This window comes from Chlorocebus sabaeus, chromosome 21 (genome assembly GCF_047675955.1).
Source record: "Chlorocebus sabaeus isolate Y175 chromosome 21, mChlSab1.0.hap1, whole genome shotgun sequence".
Classification (NCBI taxonomy): Eukaryota; Metazoa; Chordata; class Mammalia; order Primates; family Cercopithecidae; genus Chlorocebus; species Chlorocebus sabaeus.
In genome coordinates this window covers 121,716,469-121,744,443 of record NC_132924.1, presented here as the reverse complement: position 1 = coordinate 121,744,443, position 27,975 = coordinate 121,716,469, and the positions used below count along the sequence as shown (strand labels likewise).

General features: G+C 43.8%; 2 protein-coding genes across 8 annotated transcripts in view; one reads left to right on the top strand and one right to left on the bottom strand.

The window, feature by feature from the left end:
- Positions 1 to 14,329, bottom strand: part of CUL1 (cullin 1) — a 103,784-nt gene extending 89,455 nt beyond the window's left edge. Inside the window, exon 1 of one of the 3 annotated variants that reach the window (XM_037990896.2) lies at positions 13,826 to 14,329. The gene's annotated coding sequence lies outside the window, so the exon portion shown is untranslated. Of the gene's footprint in view, positions 1 to 13,058; positions 13,167 to 13,325; positions 13,431 to 13,825 lie in introns of those variants that run through there. The other 2 variants (XM_037990894.2, XM_007983344.3) reach the window with 2 other exon arrangements.
- LOC103227175 (uncharacterized) overlaps positions 12,313 to 27,975 on the top strand; it is a 100,504-nt gene continuing 84,841 nt past the window's right edge. For all 5 annotated transcript variants that reach the window (XM_073009468.1, XM_073009467.1, XM_073009469.1 and 2 more), the window contains exon 1: positions 12,313 to 14,660. In XM_073009468.1, the coding sequence (XP_072865569.1) occupies positions 12,773 to 13,690 (918 nt within the window). In that variant the 5' untranslated portion in view covers positions 12,313 to 12,772 and the 3' untranslated portion in view covers positions 13,691 to 14,660. The remainder of the gene's footprint in view (positions 14,661 to 27,975) is intronic.

The window sequence follows — 27,975 nt, the reverse complement described above, 5'->3', positions numbered from 1 at the left end:
AAAATAAAATGCTTAGCAGAGTCCGTGACACACAGTAAGCATTTGCTACTATTCATGTTAATACTACTAGAAAGGGTTTCTAATATCTATGAAATTCCTAAGATAGTATTTAAATGTTAAACCACCCATGCTTATTTTTGTCAAAATGAAGTAAATTAATGTTGCTTGAAAACTCCACCATACCTTTGATAACCGATGACACCAGAGGTGGCACTTCTCCAAAATTCCCACCAAAATGTAACTTTCAGCAGAGAGTGGAGGAGTCCTTTGGATCGGGGGACAGACCTGGGGATCCAGTCTAAGCTGCAACAGACTTAAATTTTCCTTGAAATATCACTCTATCTTAAAATTCACAGGAATCTTTCATTCTACCATGAAATACATGTGTAACAGAATATTTTAAAACACCAGCTTCACAGGGCTTCCTAGCTCTCTTGCTAGTGAATGAATGCGATGCCCTTGTATGAAATCCACTGACTTTGGAGAAGCTGCTACTGAAGAGCTTTCACTGCACATCAGCATCCAAAAAGTTTCTTTTCTGTCTTGGCACCACTATATTTTCAGAACCCAGTCTAACACAAATACAAAGACACAAACAGCAAGCCAATCTGCCCTCCTTTTAGAGGGCCTGTGGACAGTGGTGCTCCACGGAAGCATCCTCAGGCCACTGAGCGTGGAAGGCCAGATGTGCACCTCCTGGCGGGTCTTTCCCTCTCCCAGTGAGGCGTGCACACGAAGTCCACTTCTGTAAAAGGATGCCCTCAGTCAACCACAAATGCTATTAACTCCCATTGAGATGAACAGTCTCAACTCACAGTTCCCACAATCCTCTTCAACTAATTTCCGAATTTCCCTCATGTGTGGTGAACCGTCTGCCCTGCAGGTGAGTGTGGGGCCTTGAATAAGTATCTGCTCAATAAGCAGATTTTGGAAGCTAGTGTATCACTAAGTGCACATGAATCTGTTCATCAAGAACACACCCCTTTTCATTATTTTTCTTTCGACTAAAATAATTTAACCCTGAGTCGAAAATTCTGATCAGCAACTTTCCCTAGCTGAGCAAACTTTCAAATATACTTCCCATTTCACTACAACGGATTCGAAAGGAGAAACGGCGCTACCATGCTCTTTATTTGATTTAGGGCTTTTATGTCTTTTGTTTTAAAGACAATTTACCACTTTATCCACTCTCCTGAAGGAACTGGGCACAGTTAAGCGACACCTCTTTCAGGTAAGATGCTCCCGACACACGTCCCTGGTGGTCCCTGAACCACTCAAGGCTCACAGTGACTGATGTCACCCACCACACCTGTGGTTCCGCCTGTCAGATTTGCACCCCTACTCTCTGCACATATGTTCAATGCTGCATTTGCTAAAAAGCATCTTGTTGAAAATTTCCTTACTAGCTATTACAACATCAAGTACTAAGAACTTTTTAGTATCTTCCGAAATTATAGACACTGGGGAGAGAGTATGAGGAGAAACATAAATGCACAGGAGTGTACATTTAAATCAGTCAAGAATAAATTTGGAAAAACAGTTTCTCAATCATTTGAGTATGTCTTCTGAGCTCATAGAAATCTGCCACTCGGTGATAATCTTCAATAAGAGGCAGGGTTCTTTTGGGGAGGGGACTTTTTAAATTTTGCTTCCCACTCTGTCTCAAAACAATCTGGCCATATCTATAATAAAGGAAAAAATGTGGGCAGGGCGCAATGGCTCATGCCTGTAATCCCAGCACTTTGGGAGGCCAAGGTGGGCAGATCACCTGAGGTCAGGAGTTCAAGGCCAGCCTGACCAACATGGTGAAACCTGTCTCTACTAAAAAATGCAAAAAAAATTAGCCGCGCATGGTGTTGAGCACCTTTAATCCCAGCTACTCGGGAAGCTGAGGCAGGAGAATTGCTTGAAAACCAACTGGGAGGTGGGGGTTGCAGTGAGCTGAGATCACACCATTGTGTTCCAGCCTGGAAGACAAGAGCTAACATTAATTTAAACCCATATTTTTCTTATTTATTTTTCACTCTGTCACCCAGGCTGGAGTGAAATGGCACCATATTGGCTCACTGCAACATCTCCCTTAGGGCTCAAGCAATCCTCCCATCTCAGCCTCCCAAGTAGCTGGGACCACAGGTGTGGGCCACTACACCCAGCTAATCTTTTCATTTTTTGTACAGATGGGGTTTCGCTATGTTGCCCAGGCTGGTCTCGAACTCATGAGCTCAAGTGATCCAGCCGTCTTGGCCTCCTAAGTGCTGAGATTACAAGCCTGAGCCACTATGCCTGGCAAAACCCATACCTTAAATAGGCATACAGAAAATCCTGCATGTTAAGATTGCTACTGATTTCTGTCACCACCCTAGCTGTCGCTGGGATAGTACCATAGTCTTTACTGCCCAGCCTAAGTTTCATGTGGAAAGTCTCAACAACAGTCTGTCCATATTTTTTATTCCATACAATTTACATTAACTTTTGTATTTTCTCAAGCAAGTTTTTAAGCTTATACTTCAAGTAGCTTATTCTGAAAACCATAAATCTATGTTCCCAGTTGAAAATACAGTTAATATTTTTAAAAAGGTAAAGAACTAACACTAACAACACAAAATCCAGATTTTCCCCACAGTTTTGTTATCGTCAAGAACTCATATACAATAAACTTACTTTAGAGGACTTGAACCTCACAAACTTCAATTTTCTAAAATAAAATGTACATATCAAAACTGCAAATAAATAACCTTCTGAAAAATATAAATACAATGGAATAAAGAGATGCCCATTTTAGGACTATTTTTCTTTTTGCCACATCTCACACACACAGCACAGAGTATGTATGTGCGTATACGCACTTTAACCTGTACTCAACTGTCAGTAACACAAATCCTCCTCTGCATTTTTGGTGGGGAAGGTACTCTTTTTAATGTGAACCTGTAGTTTCATTCACTGCCGCCAAGAAAGGCATCAGAATGCTTTTTAGAATCACTTTTCCTATAACTATTAAGGGAATCACTACCCTAGTTACACACATACACGCTCACCTATATGTTTACCATAAAAAGCGACGTGGATACTCATCTTCCACAATATCCATATTTTTGATATAAAACTTTAGTGTAATATATGGTTTGCTGGTTATAATCAGTGAATTATTTAATCAGTTCTCCATAAGTTAGCCTTATCAATAGAAAAATTCCAACATTTATAATTTATTACGGCAAAACCTCAAAGTTAACAGAACTTCCACAAATTGGTTGCTTTGTTGAAATTCTGCTAAACGTTGTTACTAGAAATCACATTCCCAGTTTGACGAGCTGAGATAGAGAGAAATACCCAGAACCAATATCCAGCTACTTTCAAGTGAGAATGCAGCAGAGCCAGGTTTTTTTAAAAAGCATGTTAGCATGATACACATAGCTAGACTTTAAGGATTTTTTTTAAGCTTATGAAGATGAGATAGGATGGTTGTGGCGAAGGGGTGACAAAGACGAAGAACAGAGCCCACTCCATCAAGTGCTGGCAGCCTGATACCTGCCCTGGAGAGCCTCTGTAGTCAAGGAAGCCAGGCAAGTCCTGAACAAAGCAGCATCAGCAGCGCACTGCATCACCAGGCGTGAGGGCAGAATGAAGCTGGTGACGGCAGGGCCAAAGAGGAAGGTGTAAACACGGAGTGTTATGGGGGAGGAACTAGAAAGATTTGGTAGATCGCTGAATATGGACAAACAAAAGAAGTCAAGTCTGAAATCTGTGTCTGTGACATAACGCCAGAAACAGAGATGTCAGATAATGGCCTAGGGAGCAAAAGAGATCAGTTTGGGGCAAGTCAAGTTGGAAGAAAGGGCAGGTTAGTCAAATGAAAACGCCCTGAAGGCTATTAGCTGGACTGGAAGACTCTCAGCTGAAGTTGCTGAGAACTGCTTGGCCTGAACGAAACTGAGAAACCCCGAAGCAACAAAGACTAGAAGAGAGGATCAAGTTAAAGCTGTCTCCTGAATGCTCATGAAGAGTTAGAAAAGATAAGATGAACTAGAACAGCAAGTATTCTGCACAGAACCCTAACCTCAAGAGGTCACCCAGGAAAAAAGAATGGTAACCTGGTCCCCAAGTCTGGGAAATGGGCGACGTGGCCTCTCCTCAGAAGGGGCCACTCCGGAGAAGAAACCTGGTGATGTTTCCCAAACTCATCTAACGCAAGACATCCTGAGAACAGCGTTCACCCTCTGGAAACCATGAATTGGAAATGCAAGAGAACCAATCTAATGAATCAAGTACAAATCTAAGAGTGCCTTCAAGAGAAGTATTGAGACGCTTTTAAAACGCAGGAAGTTTTTAGATTTTTAAAGAAAAAATGTGAAACAACTTTGTAGTTAAACCATTACTTTACAGGTTTAAAAAGTGTTCTCCATGGACACAGGGAAGGGAACAACACTCACTGGGGCCTGTCGGGGAAGGTGTGAGGACCAACACCAGGGAAAAGAGCTAATGCATGCTGGGCTTAATACCTAGGTGATGGGCTGATCGGTGCAGCAAACCACCATGGCACACGTTTTCCTACGTAACAAACCTGCATGCCTGCACATGTACCCTGGAACTTAAAAAAAATAATTATTATTAAAAAAATAAAAAGTGTTCTCAACATATGACACCACCAATAACATGTAAATAACACAGGCTTTGATTTTGTTGTCTCCCATATGCCTTAACATTTTAATATAATTCCTCTCATAGTATTTAGGATTTAAACAAGGACTAGTGTGAAGCAAAAATTAATCCTAGACACTAAACTTATAACCATACTCATTAGGATCCTGGCCTCTATGGCACTTCCCACACTGTGCTACAAAGAACCACGAATATTTCCAGGTGCTTGTTTCAAGAGAAAAAAATGAACACGTCAATTCACTCCATATCAAATCTCTACTGTAAGGACCTAATTTTCCACATTCCATGATTTTAAAATCAGTATGTGTTCTACAAAACATGTAATATGGTAGGGGAGCTTTCTTCCTTCAAAGGAATTTTTTTTATTAAATTAGGAGTGTACCTTTTAATATATATGAATGTATATATGTATACCTATACACATATCCTATCGGATATATCTCCCTGTAACAGCAGCAAAGCACATTAAGATTTCAAAGGCCCTTCAGTATGCCGCTTGGCATTTCCTAAGTTTATTCACAGAGCTTCCCTCCCATTCCCATACCTTACATATCACAGAACACAGATAGCCAAATATTGGTCTAAATAAAAAAAAATCCTGAAAATGCAGTAACAAGTAGAGTGGTAACGCAGAGCTCCATTATAAAAATAACAGTGACCAAAACAAACAAAACCTTCATAATGTCAAAAGAGAGAACACATACGTTTCACCTGTAATGCCCCAGCTAAACTGCAGACATTAAACACCCACCCCGCCCCTGCAACACACAAACCCTGTGTACGGCAAAGTCCCCTATACACAGAACATGTAACAAAAGCACTACTGAAAAGCCAATTCCAGTATGTGTCTTCAGCATTCCTAACCCTTCTTCCCTTTGGGTGTTCTGAGTCCCTTGTTGGTAGGACCTACTCTACGCAGTGCCCAAGTAGCTTTTCATCAATTCATCAAATAGGAGACACTCTCATTTCAGTAGTCTCTACTTGACGATTGATGTAATATATTCCTATGCTGTGTGTCAAAGTACACCCTCAACCAGGACTGCATTAGACAGCCTTCTGTCCCATGTGAGGTATCTGCAAGCAGCAGAAGACTGAGGGCAAGCAGTCACAAAGCAAGCTCGGCACAGTCTTTGGCTCACACCAAGCACTGAACACAAGTTGCGTATCCCTTATCTGAAATGCTTGGGTCCAGAAGTCTTTTGAATTTCAGACTGTTTCATATTTTGGAATATTTGAGGTAGCTTGGGGATGGGATCCAAATCTAATTGGGGAATTCAGATGTTTCGTATACACCTTATACACACAGCCTGAAGGTAATTTTATTTTCCCCTCGGGGACGCTGAATAAACTGTTATGCACCTGCATGTTGACCGTGGCCCATCACGTGAGGTCAGGGGTGAAATGATCTACCTGTCACGTCATGTTGGTAATTAAGGAAGTTTTAGATTTTGGATGATTTAGGATTTTCAAATTAGGGATGCTCAACCTGGACTAAGGGTTATTATTGTATGTAAGATAAAACGGCAAGCAAACCTTTTAATATTTTAAATATTTAAGATGAGAGAAGTCAGAAGAATCAGTCTGGAATTTTCCTTCTCCACCATCCCCCCACACCAAAGTCTCCAAGTTCCTAAAGCTTGAAGTTTGGGGAGGGGGAAATGGCCTAGTCTCCATGTCTGTTCCCTGAATTCCCCTTGGGATCAAAGGGTCTGGTTTATCGACATCATCTAGAATTCCAAACCTTTCCTTCCAGTCTCACCGAAGTCTCCTTCCTGCCTTGAGAAAAGGGGGTCTGAGTTGTCTGCCTTTTTCCCCCATTCTGACTTTCGGATGCCTATCAGGCACACGTAACTATTTTAGTTAGCATTTAATTAATTTCGACATAGCAAAGGCACCCCCTCACAGTGTTAGGTGACACATTTCTGTACAACTATTTTCTCATAATCACAACAGTATTCCTAATTTGTATTATTTAGCACACATTTCTTAAAAAATTGATAGTAGCCTTTGAATTTTCCAAGCTACTGCACAAACTAGACCAAAATATTTTTTCTAATTTTTAGCAAATTATTATTCTTAAGCATAATGACATTAAGTTTAAACGTTAATTTAAAACGCATCTAGTATCACTAGGAGTTGTGAACTAAGCAAAAAAAGAAAGTTCAAACTATTATTAAAACAAAGAAACTTCCACACTGAAGACAATTCATTAGTACCTAATCTAGTGTTATAATAAACCATCAAAACATAAATCAGTTTCATGAGATTAGGACAGTTTCGTGGAGGGCATTAAATGAGGGGACTAAAGTATCTGAAGGATTAACATATGGGGAAATAAATGAGAAGATTAGTCCAGCAAAGGAGAACCTGACCGCTGGAAATACAGCCCAACAAAAGTCAGATATTTAACCCTGCACATCAACACACCTGGAAAGGGGCTGCCAGTACGGCAAACACTAAGTGATTTCAGCATTAAACTAAGCAGAAAAGTCTTCCTTGCAAGTAGCTCTCCTGCTTCTCCTGTTTTGGGATTTGATTTTATAAATTAATCCACTGTATTATAAACATACGTGCACTGTAGAAAGTTGGAGGAAAAAAATAAAAAAATTAAAAAAAACTAAAAATAACCTACTGCTAAGAGAAACTAAAAATAATTTCACTGCTCAGAGATAATCATTGTTAACATTTTGGTTTTCATCTTTTTAAAAAATGCATATACTCACACACCAAAATAAAGTTTAGATATTACTTACATATGTTGTTTTATGTTACATTTTATCACTAATACTGACTAAATGTTCGTTAAATTCAGTATTATGGAAAGTAAAAATTGATCTAAATGCCGAAATAATCATCCTTAACAGCAGCAAAAAAATGAAAACAAAAGCTTAAGAGGGTATTAGTTAAATAACAGCATACCCTGGACAGAATATTAATCTGTTAATCATTCTTTTGTATTTTCTTAGACTAAATTCTTAGAAATGGAATAGCTATTTCAAAGCACACACATATTTTACAAGCTTTTGTTACATATTTTGCTCTCCAAAAATCATATTAAATTACACTCTTTCTAGCAAGGTATGAGTGAGCTCATGTCTCCATATACTCACCATAAGTAGTTTATTTTTTAATCTATGCCAATTACAAAAAAACCCAACAGTATCTCACTGATTTGCATTTCTGGGAGTACAGATAGTGAAGCTGAAAGTTTTTTCATGTTTCCTACTCCTCTTTTTATAAATTACCAGTTTGCCCATTTTTTTCCACGGGGGTGGGGGCGAGGCCTCTTTTGTTGGTGGTGTTCACATGCCCTCTTTTTACAGTAAGGAAAGTAAATTTGCTTGTAAGTTACAATATTTTTCTGTTTGTCAGTCACCTTTTAATTCTGTTTATGGAATTTTAACACAGAGAAGTTTTATTATTCTAAAGTACTCAAATCTTTTCCTTTACAGTTCCTACGCTTGGTGTTATATCTAGGTCTTCTCCATCTTGAGATTGCCACGCTGTTAATTTTTTGGTTCTTAAATTTTTTCTTCAAAAAGTATTTTAAAAGCACCCAAGTTTACCCACCTAAAATGACAGCCATTTTTACTACTTTAAATATCCTCACGGCCGGACACGGTGGCTCATGCCTGTAATCCTAGCACTTTGGGAGGCTGAGGCGGGTGAATCATGAGGTCAGGAGTTCGAGATCAGCCTGGCCAACATGGTGAAACCCAGTCTCTACTAAAAATACAAAAGATTAGCTGGGCATAGTGGCAGGCACCTGTAATCCCAGCTACTCAGGAGGCTGAGGCAGGAGAATCGCTTGAATTTGGGAGGCGCAGGCTGCAGTGGGACGAGATCACGCCACTGCACTCCAGCGGGGCGACAGAGTGAGACTCTGTCTCAAAAAAAAAAAAAAAAAAAAAGAACAAAACTTCACTAATACATACACATTTTATACATATTTTAAATGGCTGCACCCATTTCATACAATCTATTTTCCAAAGTATTTTCTGACACAGACTTTTAAAAAAATTGCTGCTTGTTAGATTTAAACAGTCTTGAATGGTTTTACAAATTTTTGCAAGGCCAATGAGTCATAACATCACACCCAATTTAACAATAGCTCCAAAGTCCCAGAACTGTTCGTGTCTATGCTATCAGTGCCCAATTACTCTCCCACAATGTTACTAAAAGACCAGGAAGAATAAGCTCATTCTTGGTAGTGGATCACAGTTCTGCATAATGAATTCTGCCATAATGATCAGATATCAGTCCTTAAAGCATTTTCATTTTAATCTCTTCTAGTCTTCTTCCACCTTCATATAAACTAGTCAAACACTCTGGGAACATTTGGTTAAAAGCCTGAGCTCCGGAGTTACCCTGTCCCGTTTAACTCGGGCTTGACGACCTTCCTAGCCCTGACCTTCACCACTCAAAGTCTCAGCTCCTTCACCTATATTCTGTAAAGCAGGTTAAACCATAGTACCCACGCTTCAGAGGGCACTGGAAGGATGTACGTGAATGTTGACGCATGCAGTACGCTAGGCGCTGGGGACAGATGCATATCACAGTGTCCCTGTCCCAAAAGAGGTCAGTTTGGTGAGAGAAACCACCAAGTATAATCAAAAGGCTAAATACTGTGATCGCGACATAGGCAGGACAACATGGGAACCCAGGGAAGGCTCCTAACCCAGACCAGGACATCAGGGCCAGCTTTCCTGAGATGGTGATGTGTGTGCCGTCAGGTGATAGACAAGGCAGAGTCAGATTCAGAATGGAACTGCAATGGCGCTGAAGCATGGAGGAACACTAGGAAAAGCAGAACAGTGCTTACTTGGTCCAAGTTTCCCAAGGGAAAAAATTTAACTATCAAACTGAGGCTTCACAACCCTACTTTTCAAACACGAATACAATACTTGATGTTCTTTAAGACCGTTTTTTTCCAAAATCCTGTTAATGTTAAAAGTTGTAGCATTCCCACGGAATCCACAAACTTTCGGGGCCTAAGGAAATCAGCAGTGTCAATTAAAAACCATCTCATTTTACAAATGAGGAGATATAGGCCCTGCAAAGGAAAGCTTGGACTAGACTCCATGTCTTCTCTCCCAAGCAAGATATTCTACACCTAAGCAAAAATAAATGACTTAAATCTCTCTCTCCCTCACAGAATTTTTAGAAGTGAAACACTTCCATGAGTGAATAAAAAACTTAAGTTATTAAATGTTATAATAATTCTGTTTATAGTGTGTTTACTAAATGTTCATATTATAAACAGGAAACTTCCTACAAACAGGAAATTATGTCCTCAGTAGTCAACATAAGGCTTTTATCCAAATTGGATCTATTTTTCATTTAATGCTCATTTCTTCATTTGGAAGCAAAACACACACACACTGATAAACTACCAAATGTTTTTAAAAAGCAAGGCAAACTTAGAATTGGCTCTTAAAATGGTTAACATTCTTTTCTCCAGACACACCTAAAAGACAAGTTCAAAATGAAGCTCACAGTCCCCCAAAGACATTTATTCTAGAATGACTCAAGGTCATGGCTTTAGGACCTACGGAGGGCTGGAACAGCAAAACAAACAAAAAACCAAGTTCTTAAGTTTTTAAGGCCCTAATATTTTTAATTTGAAGAATGGCAAGCAACAACTCCTCAATTTAAAGTACATTCATTTTAATTTTCCATGCTGAAAGACAGACACAACGCCTCTGGGTATACTGGGAATGACATTCTGATGAAAGGCCCTCAGACACCCAGGGACGGTTCCTCCCACAGCAACTTCCTATCCCACTCCAGCACAACCAAGGGGCTTGCCTCATCTACAAGGAGGAGCCTTAATTACCAAACTGCTTCATTTCAAAGGCAAGGCTGGATACTCAGCCTGGGGGGAAAAACCTGATCGAGTTTCCAAAGCAGCACCAAACACAAAAAGTAAAAAAAATCCACACCTTAAAACTAGTTTTAAGGAGAAAAAACGTTAAAGCTTCACAACGTGTTTTCTTGGCACTTTCCTGGACTTCCATAGGTATAGAAAACCTGGGCAGATTTCTGTTAGGGCCCTGTACTAGGTACTGGGGTGTTGCGGGGGGAAGGGAAGTGGATTAGAGGGAACGGGGCGGGTAGAAAAGGAGGGATGAGAGAGACGATCAATTTTACTCGAGAAGTGTATAATAAAGCTTGCATTCTTAACCCCCTTAAGTGCAAAGACTGTGTTTTCTGTAGCCAAAAATCAAGGCATGTTTTCAAACGTTAAGTTTAAGTTAGAATTATTCCAGAAAACTAATTCATTCAAAAAAAAAAGCAACTGAGGCACCACCATAACCAAGTTCTGTTACTCTCGGGACGCAAAAACAAATAAGGAATATCCCCTGCGCTGGAGGAATTCACAATCGGAAGTGTATGGGAAATAAGGCTGTACTGTAGTTAATTACAGCCAGAAGATAACTTTCAGTAAGTGGCAAGAGTAATGAACTGCAATATCTAAGGAAACCATGCAGAATCAGCTCAGGCCTGCGCGTCTGTCTTCTGATGTGGTACACACATTAGGAGTGGGGGGTGGGGCTGCCTATAAGGACCTGAGCATGTGGCTCTCAGAGAGGGAGGCTTTTTATAAATTGGTGAAAAACCTAGCATATCTAAAGTTAGTTTGTTTTTTTGACAAAGCCGTTTTTAAAAGATAAAGTCAATGAGAAAAGAAGTTTAACGTATTTAGAAAGCAATTCAGCCATCCCTCTCAAGCTTAAGGAACACTCTCCTGAAACCTCCAAAAATGGGCATAATAGAGTTAAAGCGAGCCAGTCTTGTGTTTGCACGCTTTGGAATTTGAAATGCAGCGCAACTATTTCGACTCACCATGGAAAACAACAAATAGAACCTTCAAGTAAAACATTTTTCAATATCCAAAAACCTTCTTTAAACAAAGAAAAATCCCACCTCCAAACATTTTTTCCAAACACAATGACTGGTTTTACATTTTAAACATCATTACATATTTTACTACATAATACACTCTATAAGATTTCAGAAAATCGGGTACATTTTCGGGTGCACCATGAAATGAAGTGTTAAACTTAAAACTGCACACACTTCTGCGAGGCGTTAAGATATGCTTAGGTCCTAGAAGCTCAAAGCTTGAAGTAAAAAAGGAATCTAGTTCCTCTTCTGCGGCTTCGTTAAGTGCATTCCAAAAAGTGTGATCGTTTACTCCACTCAGAACTTTTGACGACTTTAATGCTACTACAAGAAAGAGCAATTACACAGGGCAAATAAATATTTAAGTAGACTGCAATTCAGTATTTGCGCACTTACCACTAACCCCTACTACGAACCAGAAGCAACCAAGAGTGACCCAATCGGAAAAGAGAATCCTCTTTTTGGCAAAGGCAGGCAGAGAGAAAACCTTAACTTTGGGGATTCATTTCAAGGAATGTCCACAAGCATTCCTCTCTTTCTTAATTATCTTATGTCTGCTCTACACAGTATTGCACGGGCGGCACAAACAGAGGTCTTTCAGATCTTAGGGGGGAAAAAAGCGCACTACCCCCGAGTCTGAGGACCCCAAGTCCCAGCAGCCTGGCGGGCACACGTTTACCCTCAGGGTCAGGGCGCGCGCTCCCGTTGGGGCCGGGGGCGCGCCGACGCCGCAGCGCAGGGCCCGGCCCGACTCGCGAGCGCTAGGCGGGCGCCGGGGAGCTCTGTCCGGTTCGGCCGCCGGGCTCGCATCCCTGCGCGCATGCCCTGGCCCATAGCCCCAGGAGAACGGGGCAAAAGGGCGACTGTTACCCAATAATAGCGCCCTGCACGTTCGCAACAATGCAGGCAGGGAACCCGAGAGCCGCGGGCAGGGAACCGGAAAGCGAGAGAGCCCGGCTCGGCGGCTGCTCCTGCGCGCGAGCCCAGGGCTCACAGGGGAGCACGCGTCGGCCGGAAAGCAGCGCTGGGGAGAAGCGTGGGCGCGAGGGGGCAAGGGCACGGGTCCCGGCGTCCCGCGGAGGTCGCCTCACGAGGCGAGGCGCGGACGCCCAAGCTGCCCCGGGCCACACGTCGACCCAGCTTCCGAGGGCCCAGCCCGGTCGCGGCGGGGAAAGGTGCCGGCGCCACCAGGCCGTCGCCTCCAGGCGCGATGAATCGGGCTTTTTCCCAGTGCGTAGTCCAGGCCTGGCCGCCCCGGCCCGTCCGGGGTGACTCAGGGCCCGGCCCCGCTCGCTCTCCTGCCGCCCTCGGCGTCCTCCGACCACGAGTCCCCCGGCCCGGCCGCCATTCCGCCCGGCCGCGTTTCGGCTGCTCAGGCCTCGCCAGGCGCCTGGGCTCGGCCGCCGCGGCCCGAGTCACTGCGACACCGCGGCTCGGGGCCGGGCCTGCGCCGCCGCCGCCACCTCCTCTCGGCCCCGGCGGCTGCCGACACTCACCCGCATCTCTGTGGTGCCCCAAAGGCTCCCGCGACGCCTCCGCCTGGTCGCTGGGCCTGGGCCCCGGCGAAAGCCCCGTCCCGCCAAGGTCTGGCTGCGTCCCTCAGCCACCGGGGCTGCCCCGCCTGGAGCTGCGTGCGACACGGCGCCCGCCTCCTCCTCCTCCCCTGCCCGCCCGGCCCTCCTCCTCCCGCCGCCGCCGCCTGCACCACGCAACCTCCGCCCTCTCGCCTTCCCTCCGCGGCTCCCCGCCCTCTTCGGCCTCACCGGCTCCGGCGACCGCGGGGGAGAAGCTGTTGGGGGAGGGCCGGAACGCACCGCCATCGGCGTCCGGGGCGGGGGAGCCGGGAAACCGTCGTCGCCATCGCCCCGCCAGCCCGAGGCGCGGGAGGGGCCCGGAAAGCTCCCGCCCGCCCGCCGCTGCCGGCGGCCCCGGGGGCGCCCCTTCCGCGGCCGAGGCCCCCGCTAGCGTGGGGAGCATCTACCTGCGAGCCCGCGGCCCCTGCCCCGGACACCCGAGCCATCCCCGACCCCGCGCGCCGGATTCTTCGCCAGGTTTTACGGCCTCCCTCGCCTTGGGGCCGCCGCGGAGGACCCCTTCCCGCCACTTCGGACCTCGCGAGCGGGGCTGAGCTGCTTGGGTCGGGGACACCACCAGCCTCTGGAGAAACGGCCTGAAGCACCCCGAAGGAGAGGGGGTCCCAGTCACCCCGCCCCTCCCCTGTGCGCACCGCCCCCCCCGGCTGGCCTCGAACCTGACTCCCCACCTTTGTCGACCGGGACTGGGGGATGCACCCTAGATCAGAAAGTCAGAGGTGGCCAGGTGGCCCTCCGAATCGGCGCAGACTTCCGAGGAACCTGCAGCCAATTCTCGATCCCCTTAACACCTGCAAGGCCTTAGGAATCGGCTCCAGAAAGCTCGAGCCTATCTGCGTGTCTCTTTTTAAAAATCACTTCTAAGATAAAACCTAACTAGGCTTTCCCTTTCAGACTTTCACTAACTCCTGTTTGGTAAATTTTGACATTCACTCTACCCTTCGTCTTTGTAAGGACAAATCAAGGCTTAGAAGGCTTTGATTACATACACGGATGGCATGAGTCGTGATATAAAGTAGTATTGTTTTCACGTGTAGTTCGAAGTCGTCTCATTTGAAATTAACTGTCATAATTGACTATTTGGAATATTGAACCTAGATCCTATCCGCTGCTGTGGTGACGGGTGGAGGAAGAGTGGTGGAACCCCCACATCTAGTGAGGGGTGGCTGATTAATACCACGGCTCACAGCATAACAGAGCGGCTCATTCCATGAACAACCCCGGGGGGATTTCGAACTCTATCATCTGGGCAAAAGATGTAATGAGCGGAACTTCCTGTTTTCTCCAAACGAAAACACTACACAGATTCCTGTACCACTCTGGGACAGAAATCCTCAGCCAGAGCAGAGGGCCGTCGCCAGAGTCCACACTGTTTCCTGCGTAACGTGGGTTTGTCTCTGAAGAAACATCCCACCGGTGTATGTGATCCCCTCTATTGAAATGTGGTCTTTTATCCACATCTGAGTCTCTCTAGAAGTAATGCATTTGTATGTACTTGTCACTCAGGTATGTAATCCCTTAATTTGTGCGGGATGTTGGGGTGTGAACAATTCTTGGTTTACATCCTACACTTTTGAATAACCTCGTCAAAACTTAGATGTATTTAACGCTTTTTTTTGTGTGAGCACATGGTAAGGTTGGAAATAAAAATGGAAGGTTTATCCCTGTGGCCCATGTTTTCCAGTGTACATATGCGGGTTTTAAAAAAAAAGTCCCAATTTCTTCCTTTTACTGGAAACTGCGTTTTTAGACAACAACTTAAGCTTCCTATTCCCTAACCAGTCTTCTCCAATCTTACCATTCAATATGGCCTCCTTTTCTGTGACTTCCTCCAGCTGAATAGAAGGGCTGAGTGGGTCAACCTTCCCTTTATTGTTTGTTTCCTCCACCCTCTGTTTTTCCTTAATAGCAGTATTTGGCCCACCCACACCACCCTCCCTCTTCTCACTGCCTCCATTCCTGGTTCTTAACTCCTTTCTATTCTTTACTCTCCACCTGCCTACACGATCATTTTTAGCAGCAAATTTATTCCATCGACTTCTATGTCCACTTAACATCCAGATTGCATTTACTTTGCGCAGATAACCTTGTCTCCTACCTCACAGGTCAAGGCCACCTGCTGCTCTTTTCTACTTTAAAACATCCTTCCTCCATCTTTTTCCCCTAGCTCAGCAAAACTGATGTCCCTCTTGGGTGACCCGAAGTTTGGAGGGATAATTAATTTGATAGATGTCAGAATCAAAGTTCAAAACAGTCTCAACTGTTTTGACTACATTAAGCCAGAAGCAATGAAATAAAATATAACTTTCAAATCTAGAACAGTATGATGTACTAGTTGGAAAAGCCCAAGTTTTAGATTTTAGCGAACCTTGGTTTGTATCTAGCTACTCAAATTTGAGTCATATCCAGTAACTCAAATTACTATCTTTTGCTCTAGTAAGGTCAACTGTTAATTTGAGATAAAAATACCTACTTCCTAAGAGTGTGAAGAGTAATTTCTTTGTAATTCCCACATAACGTGGAACATTCACCAACCATTAGTTCCCCTCCCTTCCTCATCTTCCACAAAGTGGTTGTCTCTGTTGCCATTCACAACACATTCTTTAGTTCTTATACACCTGGAAATAGACTCCAAATCCTAACCCATTCACCTTGTATCCCAGAGCTGTCACCATCCTAGAGAAATTCTTGGCCTTTTTTGGGTCAGTCATTATCATCATCATACTCATTTTTCAATGAGAAAACCTAAGGCTCAGAGATGTTAGGCAATTTGCTCCAAATCACTCAGCCTGAGCAGTGGCATAACCTGCCCCGGTGACTCCCAATTCTGTGTATATCCACTTCTTTACTAAGATATTCTCCCACACTTATGTTGATCCTTTGACCTTTTAAATGTTTTTCCTGGTTCTTATCTCTTCTGTATCCTTCCCCTTGTGTCATGACTGATGTCAGATGATTCCTTCTAAACTGATACCTTCATCATTATAATTTTGTCTTTTCAAGCTTCAGTGGTTCCATATTGTTTACAGTGTTCAATCCAAATTTGGACCTGGCACTTAAGGTTTACCAGATCTTGCCCTAACTTGCTTTTCCAAATTTATTTCCTGCCACTTCCCAGAAGGAACTCTCAATGCCATCCAGTCCTGTTGGTTGTACTCACTCGCCCACAGATGAGCTGTGAATCGCCATTTATGAGGGCCTGCTTCAGTTGTTCCCTTAACAGAGACCGTTCCCCACTTCTTTCCTCCGTCTCCAAATCATGCTCACTTTTCAAGATCCAGCTCACATCCCCTCCCAGGAAGCCCACCTTACACCTTCTACCCAAGCTTTGTGATCTCTCCCTGATTGCCTGCTCACATGTCCCTTTAAACTAGGTGGTCTGTGCCGTGGGGTGAGAGACAATTTCCTAACAGTCACCTGCCCCCTCAGCATTGTGCCCGAAGAACACTGAAGCAGATTCCAAGCAAATTTGCTTATTACTGAAATGAAAGCGTACAAGTGTTACTTGACTAACCATATGAACTACTATTTCTAAGACACAGGTAAATAACTACCCATCCAGTGCAAAGTGAATGAACAGGATGGTTCTCAAACCTGGCTTTGCTTTAGAATCACCTGGGGACTTTACTGATTCCGAGCGCTCCGCTCCGGATCTGAATCAAAAGTAGGTGGGAAGCAGCAGGGAGGGAACATGAAACTGCCAGAGTTTATATCCTGGCATCGCTACTTGTTATCTGGGGAACTTTAAGCAAGTTACTTAACCTCTCTGTGCCTCAGTTTCTTCATCTATGACATAGGGATGATAATAACAGTAGCTTGGCTGGGCGTGGTGGCTCATGCCTGTAATCCCAGCACTTTGGGAGGCCAAGGCATGTGGATCACTTGAGGTGACCAGCCTGGCCAACAAGGTGAAACCCTGTCTCTATTAAGAATACAAAAATCAGCCGAGCATGGTGGCATGCACCTGTAATCCCAGCTATTCAGGAGGCTGAGGCAAGAGAATCATTTGGACCCAGGAGACGGAGGTTGCAGTGAGCGGAGATTGTGTCACTGCACTCCAGCCTAGGGTGACAGAGTGAGACTCTGTCCCAAAAAATTAATAATATCTCATATGAGGTTGTTGTAAGTTAAATCCTTAATAAAACTTATGACGACAATGATAATTTTTCAATTAAACTTGTTTGTTTAATCCAAATCATGAAATACACATTACTTTTGATTCTTAAAAAAAAATTAGTTCTGCTTACAAAAGTAGTTACATATGTGCTATAACTATACAGAGTAATTCAACTAGATTAGTATCCAAAGGAAGCAGGAAAGAGATGAAATAATTGAATAATTTCTTCTACGTAGGGTTTTAAATTGTTTTTGAAGAAGCAGGTGTTTAAGACCCCTACTTTAATTTCTTTCTTTCTTCCTTTTTTTTTTTTTTTTTTTTTTGAGACTGGGTCTCACTTTGTCGCTGAGGCTGGAGTGCAGTGGCATGATCATGGCTCACTGCAGCCTCAACTTTTTGGACTCAGGTGATCCTCCCACCTCAGCCTCCCAAAGTGCTGGGATTACAGGCATTACTGTAACCTGGCCTAATCCCCTACTTTGGTTTCATTAGAAAGGATTTCATAGCTAATACTGGTCCATCAAATGCCAAATAAACAAAATTTTAATAGTAGAGGTAACTAGATATAAAATATCATACAGAAATTTACTTACCAAAGTCACAAACTGTCTGAAGGAGAAACATAGTATTGGTAGACCTCATCCTCTCAACTCTTGACTTACAAGTTGTGTATCTAAACAAATACATAAAGGCCTTGTTTTTAGTGCCTGGAATTCCACCAAAGATTCTTAAGTATCATTTCTTAAAGATGCAAATAGCCCTTGGAGGTAGGAGGGTTTGATAGTCATTCACACATTGGCATTTACTAGTTCAATCAGGTTGCTATTTTTTTTGTTTTTTTTTGAGACGGGTTTCACTCTGTTGCCCAGGCTGGAATGCGGTGACATGATCACAGCTCACTGCAGCCTTGACCTCCTGGACACAAACAATCCTCCCATCTCAGCCTCCCGAATAGCACCTGTCACCATCCCTGGCTAATTTAAAAAAAATTTTAAAACAATGGGATCTTGTTATGTTGCCCAGGCTGATCTTGAACTCCTGGGCTCAAGCAATCCTCCTGCCTCGACCTCCCAACGTGCTGGGATTACCATACTTCATCTGGCCAGGTCGCCTTCTTTTTAACACAGATCAGTAGCACCTAAACACAGAAAGTTTGGGGCAAATCAAGTTTTGGAAAAACACTGAGTGCCTCAGGGAAGGCTGAAGGCCTTAGGCCAGAGGTTCTGGGAGGAGGAGGCTTCATCTAAAGAAGAAAATGAAGAAAAGGAAAAGGAAGGATTTAACAATTTAACCTGTCTGATCTCAGATCTTGCATATTGCCAGTTCTAGGCCTCTTATTTTGGAATCCAGAAAATACTGGTGTAAGATAGTCATGAATTAAGCTTTTGAGTCTGACCTGGGAGACCTAAACACCATTGTAACATTGTATCAATTTGGATCAGATGAAATAGCCATGTGTTTTCCAATGATTCAACCTAGTTTCTATGAGATATTTTTCAGAGAAAAGTGTCCTAAAATATTGTCGTCTCCCTCCTCCTCCTCCTCCTCTTCTTCTTCTTCTTCATCTTCATCTTCTTCCTCTTCTTCCTCTTTCTTCTTCTTTCTTCTTTTTTTTTTTTTTTAAACAGAGTCTGTCTCTGTCACCCAGGCTGGAAGTGTGGTGGTCTGATCACAGCTCACTGCAGCCTTGACATCCCAGTCTCAAGTAATCCTCCCACCTCAGCCTCCTGTGTAGCTGGGACCACAGGTGTGTGCCACCATGCCCAGCTTTTCTTTTTTCTTTTTTTCCTGCAATGTTGCCCAGGTTACTTTTTTTCCTTTGTTGTTGTGTATTTCTGGGTGTGTGTGTGTGTGTGTGTGTGTGTGTGTTGTTTTTTTTTCTGAGACCGAGACTTGCTATTTTGCCCAGGCTGGTCTGGAACTCCTGGGCTCAAGTGACCCTCCCGCATTAGCCTGCTGAGTAGCGAGGACTACAATACACCCCTGAGCCCAGCCTAGAATTGCTTTTTCCAGGGAGTTTTCTATGACCCTTCATATCTCAACCCACCCCATGTCTACACCTGGATTAGTTGTCCTTCTTGTGTCATTCTTTTGTACCATGTAGTTATTATATTGCATTATAATTTTTCCCTTCTCTATCTCCTACTCCCTCACAGATTGTGAGCTCCTTGAATTCAGGTGCTGTGTCTTTTGTCACTACATCTACAACATTTAGTACAGTGCGTGACACATAGTATACTGAAAGTGATTAGAATCCAACTCATGCACTAATTGGGATTGTTTGTACTATGAAATTCAGTCATTCCACTTTTTCCTGCTCAAAGACCTTCCGTAATTCTCTGCTTCCTAAAAGAATCTCAAACACCTCATTCCTAATATTGAAGCATTCTCTACACTTTGGCTCCAATGGATTAGTCCCTCTGGTTTCTTATACATATCATACCAGATCCAAACTAGATTCCTATGAATGCCCGATTGGGCTCCATGCATTTCCTCATCCAACTATAACTTCCACAGAAATTGCTCTTCTCCAGTCACTGCTTACCCAAATATAACCCATCCTTCTGGGCCTACCTTAAATGCAGTCTCTTTAGTGAAACCTTTCCTGCTCTTCTACCCGATGTGAATTCCACTTCTCCCCTTGCACTGGCTAAGCTTCTTAAAGACATTCTTGAACAAGTTTGTATCCCTACAGGACTGTATTAAATTATGGAGGCTGGCAAGTCCAAAATCTGCAGGGTAGGTTGGCAAGCTGTACACTCACAGAAGAACCAATGTTGAAGTTCAAGTGTGAAGGCCATCAGGCTGGCAGAATTTCTTCTTGCTCAAGAAATATCAGTCTTTTGCTCTATTAAGGCCTTCAACCAATTTGATGAGGCCCACCCACATATGGATAGCAAGTTGCTTTATTCAAAGTCCACCAATGAGGCCAGGCATGGTGGCTCATGCCTGTAATCCCAGCACTTTGGGAGGCTGAGGTGGGTGGATCACTTGAGGTCAAGAGTTTGAGACCAGATTGGCCAACACGGTGAAACCCTGTCTCTACAAAAATACAAAAATAGCCAGGCATTGGAAGGCAGAGGTTGCAGTGAGTTGAGATGGTGCCATTGCACTCTAGCCTGGATGACAGAGTGAGACTCTTAGAAAGAAAAAACAAAAATAAATAAATAAATAAAACAAATAAATAAATAAAACAATGACTGTTAATCTCATCCAAAAAACACCTTCACAGAAACATCCAGAATAATGTTTGACCAAATATCCAGGCACCATGGTCCAACCAATTTGATGCACAAAATTAAACACCACAAGAACTAAGTGGGATGTCCTGGATGTAGCAAATGGCATTTTATTTCTTTAAAAAGTAATTTATACTTGGCCGGACACAGTGGCTCACACCTGTACTCTCAGCACTTTGGGAGGCTGAGGTGGGCAGATCACTTGAGTTAGGAGTTCAAGACCAACCTGGGCAACATGGTGAATCCCCATCTCTACTAAAAATACAAAAATTAGGCAGGTGTGGTGGCGGGCACCTGTAATTCCAGCTACTCGGGAGGCTGAGGCAGGAGAATCGCTTCAACCCGGAAGTCGGAGGTTACAGTGAGCCGAGATCACACCACTGCACTCCAGCCTGGGTAGATGGAGTGAGACTCTGTTTCAAAAAAAAAAGTAATTTATACTCATTGCCTCAAGTTTCCTACTTCCTAGTGACTCAGCCCATCTCTACCCACCTACTAAATTCAACAGTTCCTCTCCTGCATTTGATGTTTGTTCTACCTGCCCCTCCATCTGGAAACCACTCATCCTTTAACTCCCAAACTCCTGTGCCCTCATGGCTCTTCTAGCTGATCAATCTTTCTGCAGCTGGCTCTCTTCCACCCTCCTCTTAAATGTGGGTTCCTGAAGGTTCCATTCTTGGCCCCCTTTTCTTGCTATATCTTCTTCTTGTGTGATCTTGTCAGTTTCACTTGTCATCTGTGTCAAGTTATCATCTTCGACTTTATTCAGGGACACTTCAAGGTTTCATGGTGCTTGAAGTTTATATAATTTAACACAGGAGTACGTACTCTTTAAGAAAACGTCTGGCCGGGCGCGGTGGCTCAAGCCTGTAATCCCAGCACTTTGGGAGGCCAAGACAGGCGGATCACGAGGTCAGGAGATCGAGACCATCCTGGCTAACACAGTGAAACCCCGTCTCTACTAAAAAAATACAAAAAACTAGCTGGGCGCGGTGGCGGGCGCCTGTAGTCCCAGCTACTCGGGAGGCTGAGGCAGGAGAATGGCGTAAACCCGGGAGGCGGAGCTTGCAGTGAGCCGAGATCTGGCCACTGCACTCCAGCCTGGACGACAGAGTGAGACTCCGCCTCAAAAAAAAAAAAAAAAAAAAAAAGAAAACGTCTATGCTAGGATGGCTAGCAATAACTTAGTTACACATGGAACTCCCCTAAATGTATCCCATGAAGCCCAACCTATATGGTATCTCAAACTTATCTTGCCCCTAAACAGGCCCCCCCCAATGCCTAGAGGACTCCAGTGCCACCTGACCTGGCGGGAAGTGTGAAGAAGATGTTAGGGTGGAAAGAGGTAACAGTCTTAGTCTTAATCGCAGCAAAAATAACCTACTTTTGAAATTGTTACAAAAAAGAAACATGACAACATGAATGTATTGCTAAGGCCCTTGCCAGGTGCTTGAAAGACCCCGTGCCCGTGAGGAGAGCTGAAGCTAATGTTTGCTACCTTCAAGAGTATCTGGTCCATCTCTGTCTTCAGCCTGACCTCTCCCACACTTTAGGTCTGATTTTCTAGCTGCTTGCCAGACCCCTGTACTTGAACGTCCCTCATATTTCAAACCATTTGGCCTCAAATAAAGACCATTATTCCTTATTCTACCCTGACCCATCTCATATATTTTCCTTTGTTTTTCTGTCTCTGATATTGACATCATTGTTCCTGTGCTGTTATAAAGAGATACCTGAGACTGTGAAATTTATAAAGAAAAGAGGTTTAATTGACACACAGTTCTACCGACTGTATAGTACGCATGGCTGGCAGGCCTCAGGAAACTTGCAGTCATGGCAGGACTGCCCAGTTATTCAAGTTAGCAGCTCAGTTGTTTCCTGTTCTGCCCTGTCCCCGCTCCATATCCATTTGTTTATTAGATCCCATCGGGTTTGCACCTGTATTTGCTTTCATTTGGACTGCCGAAAGTCCTCCTCGCTGTCTCCCTGCCTCTGGTCTCCTCCAATTCATCCTCCACATAGCCATGAAGCTATTTTTCTAAAATATGGTAATGACTTTCTCAAGAAGCAGGACAGCATGGGCTCTGGAGCTAGCACTCAGGTTTAAATCTTGGCTGTACTGCTTACTTCCTGTTTGACTTTGGACAAGTTATTTAATCTATGACTCAGTTTCCTACTTATAAAATGGAAATACTGGCCGGGCACGGTGGCTCACACTGTAATCCCAGCACTTTGGGAGGCCAAGGCGGGCAGATTGCCTGAGCTCAGGAGTTCAAGACCAGCCTGAGCAACATGGTGAAAACTTGTCTCTACTAAAAATACAGAACAAAACAAAACTAGCTGGGCGTGGTGGCGGGGGCCTGTAATGGGAGGCTGAGGCACGAGAATTGTTTGAACCCTGGAGGCAGAGGTCGCGGTGAGCCAAGATCGCGCCACTGCACTCCAGCCTGGGTGACAGAGTGAGACTCTGTCTCAAAAAAACAAAACAAGACCAAAAAACAGGGAATAGTTCACACTTCACAGGAGATTTTAACAAATAAATTATAGCTTTTCTTGGTGTTGGATATTTGATACATAGAAAACATTAGTATGTTATTATCACTGTTAATATAGCTTTCCTATCAAAAATTTTTGATGGGACCAGGCACAGTGTCTCACGTGTGTAATCCCAGCACTTTGGGAGGCCCACGTGGGAGGACTGCCTGAAGTCAGGTGTTCGAGACCAGCCTGGCCAACATGGTGACACCCCGTTTCTTCGAAAAATACAAAAATTAGCTGGGTGTGGTGGCACACACATGTAATCCCAGCTACTCCAGAGGCTGAGGCAGGAGAATCGCTTGAACCCGGGAGGGAGGTGAAGGTTGCAGTGAGCCAAGATCGTGCCACTGCACTCCAGCCTGGGTGACAGAGAGATTCTCTCTCAAAAAAAACAAAACAAACTTTTGATGGTTTCACATACTGGAACAAGACATTCAATAATCATCTTCACATTGAGACCTCACTCCCTTTTCCCAGTGTCTGTTCTTGCCGCGTCTCTTCCTAGACCTTGTGCTGCAGACACTTGAAACTAGGCAGATGCTCCCCAGGCCATTTGGGTACTCCTGGTTTTCCTTTGTTGGAAATGTCCTCCTTCCTTTTTCTTTATCTGGAGAAATCTCAGTCATTCCCCAGGTCCCTGATCCAGTGTCATCTTCTCTCTGAAGTTTCCTCAGCCTCTTTGCCCTCACTGTATCCTGATGTTTCTTAATAAACACTGAGCAAAAGGCCTCTGACAAACTCCTCCTCCTGAACTTTCTTTTTTCAATTGCCAAAAATGGGTTTTAAGTGTTTGAGTCACGATTCTTGCGTGCATGCTCTCATGTAATACTTGTAAAGTGTATCTTGGATTATTCCAAGTTTTTATTGGCATAAATCAGAGAGAACGTTCTAGTCATGAATGATGAAGTGTGTTTTCCAGGTCATATTACATTCATGCCAGGAACACGGCATAGCCCATCAACACCATTTGTTAATATGATGTATTTTAAAGAACAATGATAGTATTTAGATAATGTTCATAGAGAATTTAAGAAATTCCAATGGCTTTAGAGCTTTGTTTTCTTGGTCTGTAGGGTCAGTTGCTTTTGACTTGATATTCACTCTGGGAATGGAAAAATGGAGCTAAAGGAGCTGGCAGGTTGATATCATCAATTAACAGATAATAACGAGAAAGATATTATACCGCCATTTTATGGGAAAAGGTACTTGTTTGCTAGTCTATGGGATGGCAAGGGAAGAGACCTCTTTAGAATTTGCCTAATTTCTCTGACCACTTTTAAAAAATAAAGGTGTTTTTGTTTTTTGTTTTTTCTTGAGACAGTGTCTCATTCTGTCACCCAGGCTGGAGTGCAGTGATGCAATCTCAGCTCACTGCAACCTCTGCCTTCCAGTTTAAGCAGTTCTCCTGCCTCAGCCTCCTGAGTAGCTGGGACTACAGGTACGCACTACCATGCCTGGCTAATTTTTGTGTTTTTAGTAGAGATGGGGTTTCACCATGTTGGCCAGGCTGGTCTTAAACTCCTGACCTCAGGAGATCTGCCCACCTTGGCCTCTCAAAGTCCTGCGATTACAGGCATGAGCCACTGTGCCTGACCTGGAAGAATATAAGTTTAATTTATAGTTGAAATCTGGATTAATTTGCAGTTGAAATCTGGCTAGTTCTGCTGACAGTAAGTTCAGAAATCAAGCTCTCACTGAACAATGAGAGCTGTATGTTATTTTTGCGATAATGTCCCAGAAACTTAGTCAGTGCTGTTAACCACAGCTCCTCTGGTTTTGGCTCCTCTGAGGACTCCATCAGCCTACAAGCCTGTTTCTGTGACCTTAACAGTTAATCAAGAGAGAAATACTAACATGAAAACAAGAATTTCAAAGATTCCTCTTGCATGACGGGGTCGGAGAGCAGGAGAGACAATGTAGGTGGGAGGCTGGCAACTCAATATTCAAGAGAAATACTCAAATTTTACTCCTGGTTGGGAAGCCAATCTATCTTCCCCATTCTTCTTCTTCTTCCTTTTTTTATCTTTTTAGATGGAGTCTCACTCTGTAACTGAGGCTGGAGTGCAGTGGTACAATCTCGGCTCACTGCAAGCTCCACCTCCCGGGTTCAAGTGATTCTCCTGCCTCAGCCTCCCGAGTAGCTGGGATTACAGGCGTGTGCCACCACGCTGGGCTAATTTTGGTATTTTTAGTAGAGACAGGGTTTCACCATGTTGCCCAGGATGATCTCGATCTCCTGACCTTGTAATCTGCCTGCCTCGGCCTCCCAAAGTGCTGGGATTACAGGCGTGACCCACCACGCCCGGCTCTCGATTCTTTTGTCAGTGATATTTCCTTTTATTTTTCCCTACCTCTTTCCTTCCGACAGCTCTAACCTTTTACTAAAGGATTAGAAATGGGTAAATATTCAGTAATCTAGTCCCTGGTTATGTTACGACAGCCAACTTAATTGCCTTTGAAAGAAAGGCTCCTTGGACAGTGCAAGGGCTCTTGTATTTTGGAGGTACCGGCAAGGCAACCTGGAAGAAACCGGTAACGGACAGAAATTTACTTGGAGCCACAGACAATTAAGACACTTAAGTTTTCCTGATAGAATAAGGTGAGTCGATGTAAAGAGTGAATATAAAACTCTAATGGTCAAAATACAGTGATTTTTTAAATCCCAGGGTACATACACGCTTGAAAAATAGTCAAGCATTTACCGAGATGTGTTTCCTGAGTAGGCACTTCATAAACTACTTGCTAACTGACCTACTTCTTGTTTTTCTTCCCTGCAGTGAGAAAAAAAGCTTTTTAGATTAGACAAGGGAAGGAAGGGTGGCTCTACCTTACACAGAGCAGGATATAATCCCATTGAATTTGTGCTACAGGTGAGCTTTTTCCAGCTCTGCCGTCAGTCTGAGGAAGACTGGGGGAAGAAGCAAGGGAGAGGCTCCCACGGGAAAAAGACTGACTCAGGTATCCCAGCCTGTGCCTGGACAGGTGGCAGAAGAGGGAAAGCGCAGGCTCAGAGGCAGTCCAGCCTTTTCTGTCCTGCTGCCTTCAGCCTCTTCCAAAGGAGTGGATGGGATCTTTCAGGACAGCCCCTGGCTAAACAATCTCATTCTTCTGAAAGCCCAGAGTACAAACCTGCCAGAGTTACCTGTGTCTCTTATTGTAATTATCATTTTGTACCTGCAAGCTATTTGGGAGCAGAGCTGTGTCCCCACACATTGTCCCCAGGAACCTTTCCAGGCTCACTTCCCATCCTGCCCTCTCTCACTCCTTTATCTGTACTGGCCTTTGCACCGCATACGTGTTCCTTACACTTTCCTTCCATGTAGCTTTTGCTGATTCTCCACTGGATGTGCTTCTTACTCCCGGGTTCGTCTATTGCAATCCTACTTCACTTTCAAATCCTACTTCAGTTCTCATCTCATGAGACTTTGCAGAGTCCTTGGGCTGAAATAAATCTCGTTCTCCTTTGTGTGCTCATGGTTGTTTGCTTGGGCATCTTTGATATACATGGCTTCTTGTCTGTATTTCCACTGTGCCAAACTCTAGACTCTGTCTTTTCATCCTGTTAATATGGTCTTCCGCAGAGTGAAAGGTTTTAGTTTTGACAATGTGCAATTCATCACTTTTTCTCTTTATGCATTGTGCTTTTGCTGTCAAGTCTGAGAACTCTTCACCCAGCTCTAGGTAGGTCCTGAAAGTTTTCTTCTATGTGTTAATGTTTTAGAGTTTTATGTTTTACATGTAACTGTGGGATCCATTTTGAGGTAGTTTCTGCATGACGTGTAAGGTTTAGGTCTAGCTTCATTTTTTTTTTTTTTTCCTATGGCTATCCAATTGCTCCAGCAATGTTTGCTGAAAAAACTCTCCTTCCATTGGATTCTTTTTGTAATTTTGTCAAAAAATAGTGGTACATAAGCCTGCGTGTGCTGGCTCATGCCTGTAATCCCAGCACTTTGGGAGGCAGGTGGATCACTTGAGGTCAGGAGTTTGAGACCAGCCTGATCAACATGGTGAAACCCCATCTCTCCCAAAAATACAAAAATTAGCTAGGTGTGGTGGCAGGCACCTGTAATCCCAGCTACTTGGGAGGCTGAGGCAGGAGAATAATTTGAACCCAGGAGGCAGAGGTTGCAGTGAGCTGAGATCATGCCACTGCACTCCAGCCTGGGCGACAGAGCAAGACTCTGTCTCAAAAAAAAAAGGTAAAAGTAGTGGAGCATATTTGTGGTCTTCTATTTCTGGGTTTGCTGTTCTATTCCATTGATTTATGTGTCTAGATTCCAGGTGCTTTGAGGACTAGACATATGCTTTCCTTTTTGCAGTGCCTTTGGTATATTGCCTTGCAAATAGTACCATCTAACTCAGTGGCTGGCATATAGTCAGTGTTCAATAAATTTTTGTTGAAAGAAAGATTCAATAACAAGTACCTTATAAATGTGAGTTAAATTATTGCTGAATTAATTCTTAAAATTTTTTTTTTTTTTTTTTTTTTTTTTTTTTTTTTTTGAGACGGAGTCTCGCTGTGTCGCCCAGGCTGGAGTGCAGTTGTGCGATCTCGGCTCACTGCAACCTCCACCTCCCAGGTTCAAGCGATTCTCCTGCCTCAGCCTCCCGAGTACCTGGGACTATAGGTGTGCGCCACCACGCCTGGCTAATTTTTGTATTTTTAGTAGAGATGGGGTTTCACCGTGTTGGCCAGGATGGTCTCATCTCCTGACCTCATGATCTGCCTGCCTTGGCCTCCCAAAGTGCTGGGATTGCAGGCTTGAGCCACCGCACCCTGCCAATTCTTAAAATTTTGAGAGTCAGACCTCTGTGTCCTTGTAGCCTCAGCCTGGTGATAAGCTTTCCTTGGGCCTCTTGATACAGGAACTAGAGCCTCTCACATCCTGCACACTCTGGAGGCCTCTTGCCCCCAGGAGGGTCACAC